Source organism: Peromyscus maniculatus, chromosome 7, assembly GCF_049852395.1.
Source record: "Peromyscus maniculatus bairdii isolate BWxNUB_F1_BW_parent chromosome 7, HU_Pman_BW_mat_3.1, whole genome shotgun sequence".
In the NCBI taxonomy this organism is placed as follows: Eukaryota; Metazoa; Chordata; class Mammalia; order Rodentia; family Cricetidae; genus Peromyscus; species Peromyscus maniculatus.
In genome coordinates, this window is record NC_134858.1 from 106,587,878 (window position 1) to 106,603,042 (window position 15,165).

General features: G+C 54.6%; 1 protein-coding gene across 28 annotated transcripts; it reads left to right on the forward strand.

Annotated features, from left to right (window-relative positions):
• The first annotated feature begins 36 nt into the window (after window positions 1-36).
• On the forward strand, window positions 37-11,880 carry Usp19 (ubiquitin specific peptidase 19). 28 transcript variants are annotated; one of them, XM_006978314.4, is made up of 27 exons: window positions 37-239; window positions 1,651-1,910; window positions 2,099-2,131; window positions 2,245-2,373; window positions 2,480-2,613; window positions 2,691-2,996; window positions 3,137-3,353; window positions 3,482-3,638; window positions 3,739-3,810; window positions 3,926-4,041; window positions 4,143-4,357; window positions 4,646-4,841; window positions 4,920-5,053; window positions 5,168-5,326; window positions 5,408-5,518; window positions 5,995-6,105; window positions 6,196-6,297; window positions 7,379-7,519; window positions 7,650-7,768; window positions 7,997-8,134; window positions 8,230-8,543; window positions 8,646-8,756; window positions 8,845-9,061; window positions 9,139-9,291; window positions 9,382-9,542; window positions 9,624-9,802; window positions 11,392-11,880. In XM_006978314.4, exons 2-27 carry the CDS (start codon window positions 1,787-1,789, stop codon window positions 11,506-11,508), a joined length of 3,966 nt encoding a protein of 1,321 aa, XP_006978376.1. In that variant the 5' UTR covers window positions 37-239; window positions 1,651-1,786; the 3' UTR covers window positions 11,509-11,880. The 28 variants fall into 28 exon arrangements, with proteins under 28 accessions (XP_006978376.1, XP_006978371.1, XP_006978374.1 ...); XM_006978309.4 differs by lacking the exon at window positions 11,392-11,880 and adding an exon at window positions 10,739-11,248 and having other exon boundaries at window positions 61-239; window positions 4,137-4,357; XM_006978312.4 differs by having other exon boundaries at window positions 66-239; window positions 4,137-4,357.
• Window positions 11,881-15,165: the final 3,285 nt, after the last annotated feature.

The following is a 15,165-nucleotide window of genomic DNA, read 5'->3' on the forward strand; positions in this document are numbered from 1 at the left end:
CCCCCCCGTGCTGCCCTTCATCACACACCCCCACTCATGCCGGAAGTGCGTCATCAGCTCCCCGCTCCGCCTCCCATAGCCGTATCTAGAAGTCGAAACAAAACAAGCGGCTGAAGCGGCGGTGGCGGAGCCGGGACGGGGGAGGGGCGCGCCGGAACCGGAACCGACCCGACGCCGGAACCGGAATCGAGAGCGGGTTGCCAGGGCCCGAAGAGGGCTGGTGGCGGCGGTCTCGCTCGGTGAGTGCAGCGGGCCGCAAGTCGCCGGTTTGGCCGCGGCGGCCAGGCCGCGGCGTTGGCCTGCGGCGGCCTGTTCAAGGTCACGGGCCGTGCCAGCCCCGACATCTCGAGCCCCACGGTGTGCGGGGCCCACCGGTGCCGACTGAGCCGTTATGCTACACCTGTGGCCGGCCTCTCTGTTTTTAAGAGGACGAGCGGCGAGCGAGGGTGGCTTCCTGGAGGAGGTGGTGGCAGGCCCGGGATTCGGAGGTTGGAGTCGGGTAGCAGCCTAGCTGGGGCGTTGGTCTGTGGTCAGTAACTCTGCGCAGCCTTTCCGACCAGCTGCGATCTCTGGATCGGCTCTCTCCCGCCGCGCCGCCCTCGGAGCCCCGGGGGAGGGACTCAACGTGTGACTAGGGCCTAGGTGTAAGGAGGAAACAGCGGGTGTTCTGCCCTCAGGCCGGGACAGGCTGTCACCAAAGATTCAGCTCATCTCTCTGACCATACAAGGGTATTTTTATCACCCCATCTCCCCCCGGGGGACATAGACTAGTCGTATCTCTTCTGGCTGTGCAAGCCGGGCTTGAGGCTGCTAGGGTCCCAGGTCTACATTCCATCTCCACGCTCACTTCACTGGTTTTAAGAACTTCATTTTGGAAGGAGAGAGCCAGAGTCCACACACAGGTGGGAAACCGATTAGGCCTCAGTGAATCAAAGCTGATGAATGACGGAACCTGGAAATAGGGTGATGCCTGTTTCAGTGTCAAGCTGGATGCCCAACACCACCATGTCTCAACACTCCTGAGTTCCCTCTTTGGAGCTGGGGAGAGAAATGTCCTCTTTAGATGGAGACAAAAAGACCAAGTAGTTTCAGGAGCAGGCTTATGATAAGAATGGGAGCCGGCAGGAAGCCGATTAGACACCTAAGTACCAGGACCGTTTCTGGGCAGTGGCGGCACCTGGGGAGGGTCCATTATCAGCTATAGAGTCTGGTCTTTCTACAGCCGCTTGATGGGCTCCGCCTCGCCTGCCTTCCCCAGGCACCTTTTGCTTGTCTGGTGGTGACTAAGCAGCCAGTGAGAGTGAAGGATGGGAGCGCTCAGGGTGCCAGCCCTGTGGGTTGGAGCCATGGCTGCTGTCCAGAGGGTGAGCCTGGTCCTAGGCCATGACTGCCTTGACCTAGCACTTGGTTCCTGCGGCTTCCAGCGTTGTGGGTCTTTGGTAGTTACCCAGGAGGTGTGGCCTGAAGCGGTGGCTGCTACTTGAATTATTTATTTCCTCATAGAGTAGCCTCAGAGAATGGATGGCTGCCTCAGATGGTGGCGAGATACTGCCCTTTAGGGTCAAGAGTGTCCTGAGTTGCTGAGCCCTGGTTGTAGGCAGGGAGCAAATTGTTTGGCTTTGGCAGTGAATCGTGGTCTATTTTCATTAGGCTGTTGGTTCCTTGCTGAAGAATTTGGCTACAAAGAGTTGCCAAGATAGCTGGGCCAGGAAGAAAGCGCCGCAGCCCTGACCCAGACGCTGTTGCCGACCCTGGGGCACTCTGGCTGGCTAGCAAGCGGCTCAAGATGTCTGGTGGGACCAGTGCTACAGGCCCAAGGAGAGGGCCCCCAGGAATGGAGGAGGCTGCCAGTAAGAAGAAACAGAAGGACCGCGCAAACCAGGAAAGCAGAGATGGAGACCCTAGGAGAGGTAGGAGCAGCATTTCCAGAGTTCTCAGGGCCGCTGCTTCCGTTGTCTCTGGACATGCAGTTTAGGAGTCGGTTTCTCCCTCCTTTATCACGATCTGATGCTGAGAAAAAGACCCTTGGCTAAGATCCAGATGGTGGGGTCAGGGAATCTGGCTACTCATTATTGTCTGTTTTTCCTTTTGTTGCCAGCGTCCACTCCTCGAAAGGAGCAGACCAAAGAGGGTGAGTAATGAATGGGGCTTTTGAGTGCTGCTTGAGGGAGAGGTGAGTTAGCTCCGTTACCTGCCTGTCACCGTTAGCAGTGACTCTTCTGTTCTCTGCCGTTCTCCATGTAGAATTGTTGTATGATTGGAGACAGAGTGCAGATGAGGTGATCGTCAAGCTGCGGGTAGGAGCCGGTCCCCTGCGTCTGGAGGAAGTAGACGCTGCTTTCACAGACACAGACTGTGTGGTGAGGTTTCCAGGTGTGTTCATCTGCCCCGTGTGCAGCGCTCCCTTTGAGTTGTCTGATATCCCCCCCCCCCCCCCCCCCCCCCCCGCTTCAGATCACTGTTACCGCTCTTTCTCCAGATGGCCGGCAATGGGGCGGTGTCTTCTTTGCTGAAATACAAAGTTCTTGTACCAAAGTGCAGGCTCATAAGGGTGGTCTTCTACAGTTGGCCCTACCCAAGAAGGTGCCTCTGCTCACCTGGCCCTCTCTCCTGGTAAGTTCTAATTGAGTGCACGGGAGGTGGGGATGCCCAGTCTTTTCAACAGGGCCTAACTGTTGTATCTTTGGCAGAAGAAACCTCTAGGGACCCAAGAGCTGGTGTCAGGGTTGCGGTGCCAGGAGAATGGGCAAGATCTGTCTCCCCCTGCCCTGGAGCAAGGCTCTGAGCCCCGCAGAGCCAAGCAGGAAGCCCGAAACCAGAAGCGGGCCCAGGGCCGTGGGGAGGTAGGCTCAGGGGCTGGCCCTGGGGCACAGGCAGGGCCCAGCGCCAAGAGGGCCGTGCATCTCCGCAGAGGGCCAGAAGGAGAAGGGTCTAGGGATGGCCCTGGCCCCCAGGGTGATGCTCCACCCTTTCTGTCTTCTGACTCAGCCACCCAGGTGAGAGTTACACGCCTGTTTGGGTATTTGGAGGCTGGGCAGGGAATGTGGAAGAGTGGGTGCCACCTGTCGGACCCAGGGCTAAATCTTGCCTTTTTTTTTCTTTTCTTTTTTTTTTTTTCCCTTTTGTGTGTGATTAGGTTGAGGTTGAGGAGCAGCTCCATGTACCACCACTGAACCCTCAAACGAGTCTCCTGGGCTCAGAGAAGAATTTAGCCCTTTTGACAGGAGAGAAGACAGTGTCTCCCAGGAGTGACTCAGTCCCCCCAGTCATGGTCCGGGACAGAGACCCTGAAAAAGAGGACCACGTCAAAGAGGAGATGGCCGTAGGAGCAGACTCTGCAGCTTTGGTGGATGGTAAAATGGGGATTGGCCAGGCAGACCCCCAGGTTGGGTTGCAGGATTGATGGGTGGGTAGGGAGGAGAATAGAATCAGGCTAGAATTTGTCCTGGGTCGGTGGCACTGAGCCGTGGTCTCCACATAGAACCAGAGTCCATGGTGAACCTGGCATTTGTGAAGAATGACTCGTATGAGAAGGGGCCGGATTCAGTGGTGGTGCACGTGTATGTGAAGGAGATCTGCAGGGACACCTCTCGAGTCTTTTTCCGAGAGCAGGACTTCACGCTCATCTTCCAGACCAGGTGTGGGGCTGGGGCTGGGGCAGACAGTGTGCCGCCGTACATGGGGACGTGTTTCAAGCTTTTTCTTGTGTCCTTTCCCTTCCCTGCTCTGCCTCTGCAGGGATGGAAATTTCCTGAGGCTGCATCCGGGCTGTGGGCCCCACACCGTCTTCCGCTGGCAGGTGAAGCTCAGGTTGGTGGTGCCCAGCACCATTACTGCTTCTCTCTCTAGGGTTTCCATTCCTCTGGCTTGTTTGGCTTGACACCCGCTTCATCTGAAATCTCTGAACTCCGCTTTTCCCCGACAGGAACTTGATTGAGCCAGAGCAGTGTACCTTCTGTTTCACGGCCTCCCGCATAGATATCTGCCTCCGGAAGCGGCAGAGTCAGCGCTGGGGCGGACTGGAGGCCCCAGCTACACGAGGTCTGCACACGAGCTCCCTCCGTCACCCCAGACCTGCCACCCAGGCCCCGTCACACATGCTGCTAACCACCAGCCCTCTCCTCCCCCTTTTTAAGGTGCAGTGGGTGGTGCGAAGGTTGCCGTGCCGACAGGTCCAACCCCTTTGGACTCAACCCCTCCAGGGGGTGCCCCCCACCCCCTGACAGGCCAGGAGGAAGCCAGGGCTGTGGAGAAGGAAAAACCCAAGGCTCGATCTGAGGACACAGGGCTGGATGGTGTGGTGGCCCGCACCCCTTTGGAGCATGTAGCTCCAAAGCCAGAACCACACATGGCCTCGGTGAGAATCCTAGGTTGGGAAGGGCCGGAAATGAGGCTGGAAGTGGTGATGGTGCCTGCCTTTTATCCTAGCACTCAGGAGGTAGAGGCAGGTGATCTCTGTGAGTTCGAGGCCAGCCTGGTCCACAAAGCAAGTTCTAGGACAGCCAGGGCTGTTACACAGAGAAATCCTGTCTCGAAAAACCAAAATAATAATGATAATAGTAATGATACTCGTAGTCGTAATAATAAAAATCATGAGGCTAGAGAGCCTTCGGGCTGCTCGGTCACGTTCCCTTTGTTCCCACAGCCCAAACCCACGTGTATGGTGCCTCCAATGCCTCATAGTCCGGTGAGTGGAGATAGCGTGGAGGAGGAGGAAGAGGAAGAGAAGAAGGTGTGTCTGCCAGGCTTTACTGGCCTTGTCAATTTAGGGAACACCTGCTTCATGAATAGTGTCATTCAGTCTCTGTCCAACACTCGGGAACTTCGTGACTTCTTCCATGGTGAGGTCATGGCCAGGAGCCTGGGGCACAGGCAGAAGGGGTACCTTTGTCTCTCACACCTTTTCTTGACCGTTCTAGACCGATCCTTTGAAGCTGAGATTAACTACAACAACCCACTGGGGACTGGTGGGCGACTGGCCATTGGCTTTGCTGTGCTGCTCCGGGCTCTGTGGAAGGGCACTCATCAAGCCTTTCAGCCCTCCAAGCTAAAGGTGAGCTGGGATTCCCCCCACCCTTGCTTAGAGAGGCTGGGGAGGACTAGCTAGTGAGGGGCCCAGTGAATGGGTGCTAAGATTTCTCATTGACACTTTGACCTCCCCATGCAGGCCATTGTGGCCAGCAAAGCTAGCCAGTTCACAGGCTATGCGCAGCATGATGCCCAAGAGTTCATGGCTTTCTTGTTGGATGGGCTGCATGAGGACCTGAATCGGATCCAAAACAAGCCCTACACAGAGACCGTGGACTCAGACGGACGTCCTGACGAGGTCAGTCAGGGTGGGATTGTCGAGTGGGGTTTTGTGTGTCCCAGCTCTCAGGTCTCCTCAGTTCTCCCCATTTTTCCTCAGGTGGTGGCTGAGGAAGCCTGGCAGCGGCACAAGATGAGGAATGACTCCTTCATTGTGGACCTGTTTCAGGGCCAGTACAAGTCAAAGCTGGTGTGCCCTGTGTGTGCCAAGGTGCGGTGGACTCTCCTAGAGAGGAGCCCCTAGTTGCTGTAGGCTCGCTTGGTCAGATTACGTTGAAGCATGTGCATTTTCAGGGAGTGCTGGGCAAAATTTGGGGAAGGAAAGTGGCAGAGAGGCCTGAGGTTCTGTGTGGTCTGGAGAAATTGGGCATGGGAGGCTTCCTGGCCGAGGTCGGGGGTGTTTGGACGGAGAGGTACGGTGTCGCAAAGATAAGTAAGGCATGCCAGAGTTGTGTGTCGGGTTGGAAAGGCACACAGGATGCAGAGGAAGGGAAACTTGGAAAAGAGGCTAAGCTGCCAGAAAAGAATTGTGCCCGAGAATGGGCATTGGTGGGTCCTGGTGGGCTCCCTCGGTCTGTCTAAAGCTCTATCACTGAGAGCCCTGCCAGCCGTCAGAGAGCCCGCAGTAGCTCTCCTGAGAGCATCTGGATCCTTGGTGTCACTCTAGTGTCGCCCTTGCATCCACAGGTCTCCATCACCTTTGACCCGTTCCTTTACCTGCCTGTGCCCTTGCCACAAAAGCAAAAGGTTCTCCCCATATTTTATTTTGCTCGGGAGCCTCACAGCAAACCCATCAAGGTGAGTAACGAGTCCCTCCCCTCTGGGCTATCCTAGAAAAACATGACTGTGTCTCCTTCCCCCACGCTGACTTTACCTTTGTTGCCAAAGTTTCTGGTGAGTGTTAGCAAGGAGAACTCCAGCGCAAGTGAAGTTTTGGATTCCCTCTCTCAGAGTGTCCATGTGAAGCCTGAAAACCTGCGCCTGACTGAGGTATATCTCTACCAAGTTTCTGCATGTGTGCACAGAAGGTTTTTTCTTTTTTAATGTTTTATTTTATGAGTGTTTTGCCTGTTTGTGTGTGTGTATGTATGTGTACCATGTTGTGTGCCTGGTGCCCATAGAGGCCAGGAGACAGGGTATTGGACCCCTTGGAACTGGAATTATGGATGGTTGTGAGCTGCCATGTATATACTGGGAGTGAACCCCCCCCCCTCATCTTTTTGAAGTGCTCTTAACTGCTTGAGCCATTTCTCCAGCCCCACGCATGTATTGAAGCACAGACAGACACGTACCATTAATAGCATCTAAACACATGTACATGAATATAAATGCTTCTGCAGAAACTTAGATTGTATATTTTTGTTTGAGACATTATTGAAGCTAGGCATTGGACTAGGTAACATAAATTCCCTGAGTTCTCAGCCACCACTTAGTCTACTCCCCCTTTGAAGGTGAATTGTAACCACCTTTCCCTGTGGAGCTTTGGCAGAGCTTGACCTTGCCAGGAGCTTGCCTGTGAGGCAGGGTTTCCTTTTTTGTGTAGCCTTGGCTGTCCTGGAACTCGCTTTGTAGACCAGCCTCGAACTCACAGAGATCCGCCTGCCTCTGCCTTCTGAGTGCTGGGATTAAAGGAGTGCGCCACCACTGCTTGGCTTATTTTCTCTATTCTTTCTCTGTCCTCTTTTCTCTCATTTTATCCCAGATCTGCATGCTAGCCTTCCTTGAAAGTTCTTAGCCTTTTAATTCAACAGTTCCCCTTTCTTCTTGAGTGTGAGTGTGGAAGAGGCTCTTTGAATGTGGACCCTACCCTGATAACACCTTGTAGTCTTAGCAGCGACTTGCTATTTATCACAGGGGTAGAGGCCCTTAGTATGGAGGGTCCCAGGCTTTGTCTCTCAGGTGCTCCAATGTACCTTCCGCCACTGGGCAAGCATACTTCCCTTTTAGGCCACAGATCTTCCCGTTCTTCCCCATCCCAGAAGACTCCAGTGCAGGACTAAGCCTTCTTGGTGTTGTGATCAGGCCTAGAGCAAGGGCTTACCACATGGCTCTGTATGCTCTTTATCTCTAGGTAATTAAGAATCGTTTCCATCGTGTTTTCTTGCCCTCCCACTCGCTGGATGCTGTGTCCCCAACTGACATGCTGCTCTGCTTTGAGCTGTTGTCCCCAGAGCTGGCTAAGGAGCGGGTAGTGGTGCTAGAGGTGCAGCAGGTGAGTGGGGCCAACCTGACGCCGTGGGGCCCTGGTGGGGCCCTGGTGGGGCCCTGGTGGGGCCCTGGTGGGGCCCTGGTGGGGCTGGCCATTCCTACCTGGCTTTGCTAAGCCAGATGACCCACCCTAGCGCCCCCAGGTACCCAGCATCCCTATCTCCAAGTGTGCAGCCTGCCAGCGGAAGCAGCAGTCAGAGGATGAAAAGCTGAAGCGTTGTACCCGTTGCTACCGCGTTGGCTACTGCAACCAGTGAGGAACCCCATGGCCTCCCCTCCCGTTTTCTCCACCTGCCGCTTGCCATCCCGCCCGCCTCTCCACACAGACACATACTTTAAGCCTCCACCCACTTGTTCATGTGATCAGGCCTTGGGGGAGGCGGGGCTGGCATCCCTAGTCCCCAGGGCTTCGAGCAAGCCCCGATTTATAATTATAGCACTTAGGGGTACGGCTCTAGTTTTACCTTCTCCTTCCCTCCAGGTTCTGCCAGAAAACCCATTGGCCTGACCACAAAGGCCTCTGCCGCCCTGAGAACATTGGCTACCCCTTCCTGGTCAGCGTGCCTGCCTCACGCCTCACTTACGCCCGGCTTGCTCAGCTACTAGAAGGTTATGCCCGGTAAGAGCTCAGAGGACCAGTGTGGGTGGGGAGCAGAGGTATCTGGTGTCAGACCAGAGGTCAGAATTCTTATTTACCTTGTTGTCTGCTGCCAGATACTCCGTGAGTGTGTTCCAACCACCCTTCCAGCCTGGCCGGATGGCCTTGGAATCCCAGAGCCCTGGCTGTACCACATTGCTTTCAACCAGCTCCCTGGAGGCTGGGGATAGTGAGAGAGAACCCATTCAGCCTTCTGAGCTCCAGTTGGTGACGCCTGTGGCTGAGGGGGATACAGGGGCTCCCCGTGTGTGGGCACCCCCTGATCGGGGTCCTGTACCTAGCACCAGTGGCATTTCTTCTGAGATGTTGGCCAGTGGGCCTATTGAAGGTTGTTCGTTGCTTGCTAGTGAGAGGGTGTCCCGGCCCGAAGGTAAGATCTGCTGAAATGCTTTGGATGCTGCAGGAAAAAGTTGGGGAGGGTTGTTCAGACCACAGTGGGTAGGTAAGCACTGATTATCATGCTTTGTCTTAGCTGCGGTGCCTGGGTACCAGCACTCCAGTGAAGCCGTGAACACCCACACACCCCAGTTTTTCATCTATAAAATTGATGCATCTAACCGAGAGCAGCGGCTTGAGGACAAAGGTGTCTGATGTCGTGGGTGGAAGTTGCAGGGTAGCTTGGGCTGGCTGCTCTGCACAGCAGCGTGACAGCGGTCTCTGCTCACCTCCAGGGGAGACACCATTGGAGCTAGGGGATGACTGCAGCCTGGCTCTGGTGTGGCGGAACAATGAGCGCCTACAGGAGTTTGTGTTGGTGGCCTCCAAGGAGCTGGAGTGTGCTGAAGATCCAGGCTCTGCCGGTGAGGCTGCCCGCGCTGGCCACTTTACCCTGGACCAGTGCCTCAACCTCTTTACTCGGCCTGAAGTGCTGGCACCCGAGGAGGCCTGGTGAGCGTGGGGCAGCAGGCAGGGAGCGGGGCAGGATGGAGGGGCCTTGTGCTTCTGACTCTTCTGTCCTCTACCAGGTACTGCCCACAGTGCGGACAGCATCGGGAGGCCTCCAAACAGCTGCTGCTCTGGCGCCTGCCCAATGTGCTCATTGTGCAGCTGAAGCGCTTCTCCTTTCGTAGTTTCATTTGGCGTGACAAGATCAATGACTTGGTGGAGTTTCCTGTTCGGTGAGCAATGAGTGAGCCCTGGTGACTGGACAGGGCACAGGGATCGGGGGGCATTCTAACTGCCTCACCCTTCTCTGACTGGGACTACAGGAACCTGGACTTGAGCAAGTTCTGTATCGGCCAGAAAGAGGAGCAGTTGCCTAGCTATGACCTGTATGCCGTCATCAACCATTACGGAGGCATGATCGGTGGCCACTATACCGCCTGTGCCCGCCTGCCCAACGACCGCAGTAGCCAGCGCAGTGACGTGGGTGAGGGCACACACAAGCAGCAGGCTAGGTGGGGGGGAGGGTGGTCCAGGCCGCGCTCACGCTCTTCCCGCCCCGCTGTAGGCTGGCGCCTGTTTGACGACAGCACAGTGACAACAGTGGACGAGAGCCAGGTGGTGACGCGGTACGCCTATGTGCTCTTCTACCGCCGGAGGAACTCCCCCGTGGAGAGACCCCCCAGGGCCGGCCACTCGGAACACCACCCAGACCTAGGCCCTGCAGCCGAAGCTGCTGCCAGCCAGGTGAGGCATGGGGAAGGCCTTCCAGGCTAGTGGGGGACGCGGCTGGGGAATGCAGCTTTCTTCCTAGTCATAAGCCCTTCGAGCCTGCGGAATTTAGAGATGGGGTTCCTTGATTCGGGCCTCACCCAGGGCATCCCGGAAGATACCCTAGGAACACAGTCCCAGGTGTCCATATGTAAACATGCTACCACAGTGTGCACAAAAGTACAGCAGAGAACTGTCCCGACCCTCAGCAGGCATGGCACTCTACGCAGACTGAACCTGACTTCTCCCAGTTCTCCCCCACATTCTCCATATGCCAGCCTAGAGACCCTCATTTGTGATCACCCTCGTGTTCTGGTGTGCACTCAAGATATCCCTGTCAGAGATGGCTGTCCCCTCCAGTGGCTGTCACACTTTCTGTGGTGAGCAACTATCCCTATGAACCTTCAGGCTCTTCCGTCTCCTGTGCTGACAGTGTTCCATAGGTCCATGAGCACAGTGACTTTGCTCTCGAGACCAATCAATCTCCTTTCTGTTACCTATGCTCCCTTGAGACATCTCTGTCAGGCTCAGAGACACAGCACAGTGGTCAGGACCTGACATGGGTAATCTTGAGGAGATTGCCATGGGGTTGCCTGCTTCTCCTCTGTGAGCTGGTCCCTTCTGTGGAGGAGGGTCTGGACTAAAATCTGACCAGGTAACTCCACTTCCTTGCCTGGGAGAAGCTGAATGTGGATTAAGAGCTGTCTGGAGGAAGTCCAAGGCGCTCAGGATTCTCCTACCCTAAGCTCTCAATTTAGAAGCCTCGGCACTGGCTGCCTACTTCCCCGCTGCTTGATCTGGAATGCGGGGCTCAGGCCCGGTCACCTTGATGTGACCGTCTTGCCTAGGGGTCTCAGGGAAACTGGGGCCTCCCCATCCCCGGGTGCTGATGGCCCTTTCCACATACCATAGGCTTCCCGGATTTGGCAGGAGCTCGAGGCCGAGGAGGAGATGGTGCCCGAGGGGCCTGGGCCTCTGGGGCCTTGGGGGCCCCAGGACTGGGTGGGGCCCCCGGCGCGTGGCCCCACCACATCAGACGAGGGCTGCCTGCGGTACTTTGTCCTGGGCACCGTGGCGGCTCTGGTGGCCCTTGTGCTCAACGTGTTCTATCCTCTGGTGTCTCAGAGCCGCTGGAGATGAGCTCACCTGCAGGCTCCTCCTCCTGTGGGCTGGCCTGCCTGCCTGCCCCCCAGGCCGTGCCTGCCTTTGTGGTGGGGAGCAACTCTGGGCTCCGGGCCTCAGTCTGTGTATCGGGTGGGAGACGTGTGGGGACCGCAGCCTCTGCAGGGGCCGAGTGTCCTAGGGTATGTGTCCATCCGGTTGTCTGTTCCTCCTGTTTCTCTGACCCTTGTCCTAGGGCTTAGCCCTGCTGGCACTATTTCCTGTATTTAAAGTGTTAATAAAGTGAGTATTCAGGCCCGATCTCGTCTCTCTGTCTAAACGCCGCTGCTGTCTGCGCCTGCCTAGGGGCCCTCCCTTGGGTGCCGGGGCTCTGAGCCAGCACCCCCGGGATGCCAGGCAGTAGCTGGGCAACCCCCAACCCCTGTCCTCGTATTCTGTTGCAGGGACTAGGCCCTGGCCAGGCCCCCGAGGTGGCCCCCACGCGGACAGCCCCTGATCGCTTCGCCCCCCCTGTGGACCGCCCAGCCCCCACGTACAGCAACATGGAGGAGGTCGATTAGCAGGTCCCTGGCTGATGGAGGGACTGGGTTTGGGGGATCCCCTTCAGAAGGCCATCTCTTTGCCACTTTTCCTTCTGTCACTCAGAGGACACTGGTTCCACCAATGGGAAGTTGGGGGGGCATAATTTGGGGGTGGGAACCTCACAAATTGTGACCTCGTGTCACCTTGGTCCCCAAATCAGTGGGCCTTGGCTTTTTCAGCTGCCTTCAGTGCTGCGTGTTTCTCAGTTGTACCTTTGAACCTTTCTGACCTGCATTATAAACATTATAATTTTATTCTAAAAATTGTAATTTTTTTGCATTTTGGAAGTGATTGCTGCTGTTTAAATATATTTTAAAAATAAATAATAAATAAGCAGACTTAGTGACTGATCCACAACATGTTGTGGCTTCCCCCCGCCCCCATGATCTGGTATATGTGTGTGTTTGTTAAAGATCCTGAAGTTCTCCGCTCTGAGGGGAGATAAGGTCACAGCTCATTTCCTCTGGGTCACTATAGATCTTTAATGGTTGCTATGACTGCCTGCCAAAGCAGCTTAAGAAAGACAGGGTTTGTTCAGGTTCGTAGTTGGAGGGCACAGTTGTCATGGCAGAAACGGCATGATGCCATTGGTTTCGCTGCCTCTGAAGTGAGGACGCAGGGAGCAGTGGATGCTGGCAGCTCAGCACACCCTTCCTTTTTATTCAGACCCTAGTCTAGGGCATGAATGGTGCTGTCCACACTTAGGTGAGTCTCCTAGGTGATTCTAGATTCTACGTGTGTCTAGTTGACAGCGTTAACCATCACAATCATGAAGGTCCCCCGCCCCATCATCTCCCTGGAGTCTGCCTGCTACTTGACAGTCCATTGGTTCTGGCTCCCATGTTGAAGTGGCTGTGATTGGCATTAGTTAAGATTGTAGGGCATCCAAGGAGAGAATAGTACACATGAAACTCTAGAGCTGATAACATGGGTTAAAAGGTGAAAACCCAGTCGGGCAGTGGAGGCAATCACCTTTAATCCAGCACTCAGGAGACAGAGGCAGGCGGATCTCTGTGAGTTCAAGGCCAGCCTGGTCTAACAGAGTGAATTCCAGAACAGCCAGGGCTACACAGGGAAACCCTGTCTCAAAAACAACAAACCAAAAAGGGCAAACCCCAGAGCAGCCTGGGGATAACCAAGCAGCAGGTTAGAGACTACCTGCAGGCAGGGAGGGCCCCTGGGGAGCTCTCCCTTTTTTCTTCTTCACAAGCCTCTGCAGTTTAAAAACACCCAAATCCCTTGAGAGAAGAGATCCTGTTCTGAAAAGAGGACCTGGGACAATCTTAATTCCACTCTGGAGGGGTGCTGGGCTCTCAGGCCATAGCTTTTGGCAGTTGCCCAAGGCTGCTCACCCATAGGTCAGCAGGCACACCTGGCTTCAGGGTCTCTCCCCCCCCCCCCCCCCCCCCCGTACAGTTTCTTCCGGTACCAGGGGTTTGTGTAGTCAAGTGCGCTACCACGGAGCTAAGTCCCAACTCCTGTACAAACACAAGGAACCTTGCTTCTGTCTGGATCGCACTGCCCCTCTGTAACCTCCGATGACTTGAGAGAAGAATAGGCCTCTTTAGGGAGTGGAGGGGAGCAAGGCTGGGGAGGTGGCTCAGTGGTTACGTGCTTGCCAGGCTTTCAGAGGTTCGAGTTTGATCCCAACACCACGTGTTAGACAGCTCACAGCTACCTAAAGCTGCAGCTTCAGAGACTGACCCTCTCTGTCCTGCGTGGTCACCTGCATTCCCACTTTCCACCCCAACCCTGCATGCAGTGACACCTGGAGAAGCCAGAAGTAGGAAGACAAGAGGCCAGTGGTGGATGGAGCCGGTGACATCTTCAGGCCCACAGAGCCAATTACGTGAAACTGAGCACGCAGATCTCACAGTCCTCCCCTTCAGAGTCGGGAGTTAGCGGTCGCAGTGAGCTCCTGGAGAACCCTAACCACATGCTCACTGTTGGCTTTTTCCAGTGGGTACACACTATGAAAAGGCCATGGAGTGGTGGTGGCTTTGTTGGCTGGGTGAGGGCCCTAGTAGAAATGGAAATGCTAAGCTGTGACTGCTGGAGGACCTGGTAGGTATGGACTGAATAACAGGATTGTGTTAGGTCTTAAGTGTGTGCAGCACTGTTACTGTGGAGCCCATGACACTGCCATTCTGTGGCCTCTAATACCTGTATGCTCTTAGTCTATGCCATTTAGACTTGTTTATGGACCTGGCTGCCCCCATGCTCTGATGGGTTTTGCTGGCTGCTACCTAGCTTTTCTTTCTTTTTAATTATTTATTTTTATTTTATGTACATTGGTGTTTTGCCTTCATGTATCTATATGAGGGTGTCAAAGGATCCCCTGGAACAGGAGCTACAGACAGTTGTGAGCTGCCATGTGGGTGCTGGGAATTGAAGCCAGGTCCTCTGGAAGAGCAGCAGTGATCCTAACTACTGAGACATCTCTCCAGCCCCTGCCTAGCTTTTCCACTTGGTTATTTTTCTTGGATGAGGTACTCCTGCAGGAAGGGTACCATATAGTCTAGGGCATGTTTGTTCTAAGTCATGGTTCCTGAGGTCCTGATTAAACATCCTGTTGTCACCTGTCACTTGTGACATGGCACTGGCAGAGCTCATATCTCATGCTGTTACACTGAACTGTTGAACCCACAGGGTGTCGTGAGGAGTCTAGGTAAAGGAGTGTTGACCCTACTCAGGAGGCCATTGCCAGACCTGCAGGGCTTAGGGATGGGGACAACCGAGTTGTAATGATAAACCTCGGGGTGGCATCAGCTACTGAAGAAACATTAGCAGTGCCAGGTTATTTTTTTATTTATTTTTTCAGAGCTGAGGACCGAACCCAGGGCTTTGTGCTTGCTAGGCAAGCGCTCTACCACTGAGTTAAATCCCCAACCCCTTGTTTGTTGGTTGGTTTAATTTGTTTTGAGACAGGGTCTTGCTGTGCAGTTGAGGCTGGCCTCAAACTCATGGCAATTCTGCCTCAGCCTCTTAAATGCTAGGATAACTGGCATATACCACCACACTTGGCAAGGTGTGGCTCTGCTCACTGTGGGCACCTTTGTGTTGTGTTGGCTGGGATTCTGCAGCTGCAGACTAGTCACAGTGCTGGAGCCTGCCTATGCATCATTTATCCAACTCCCAAACTTGGCCTTCCACATGAATGCACTCTAGGGTGAGGTAGAAGCCTCAAGATACAGGATTGAATCTGGATGGTGGTTTAACACATGGCTCTGGAGAGAGCTTAGCAAGATAGTCATTATGTGAGACCCATATGTAAACTCAGACATGAAACTTGGTCATTGGTGGGATGTCAGCACAAAGCAGGTCACAGTATATGGTTACAACCTTGTTAGACTCCTGCCTAGTCCAGAAGAACATCAAGGCTTCCAATAGCCTGAACTCCAGTTCTGAATTTGGGAATTTCTTTACCATTCTACTAACAGCAGCTGGTTTTCTCACTTTGCACATGAAGAACTACTTGTGTGTTTTATCTTAGCAAAATCTTGGAGTTAGAAGACCAGAGAATTGCAAACACTATAGCCAGAACCAGGATTAGCCCATCTCTGTCTCACACTGTCCCTACCTTAAAAGTCCTAAGGAAGCCGGCGGTGGTGGCACACACCTTTAATCCCAGCACT

What these genes read in the sequence shown, in the direction of transcription:
- Usp19 (XM_006978309.4), top strand. Translation starts at nt 1,787, where the DNA reads ATGTCTGGTGGGACCAGTGCTACAGGCCCAAGGAGAGGGCCCCCAGGA. An exon ending in CTACTAGAAGGTTATGCCCG is followed by an intron (nt 8,135 to 8,229) that starts GTAAGAGCTCAG and finishes GTCTGCTGCCAG; the next exon opens with ATACTCCGTGAGTGTGTTCC. An exon ending in GCAGCGGCTTGAGGACAAAG is followed by an intron (nt 8,757 to 8,844) that starts GTGTCTGATGTC and finishes GCTCACCTCCAG; the next exon opens with GGGAGACACCATTGGAGCTA.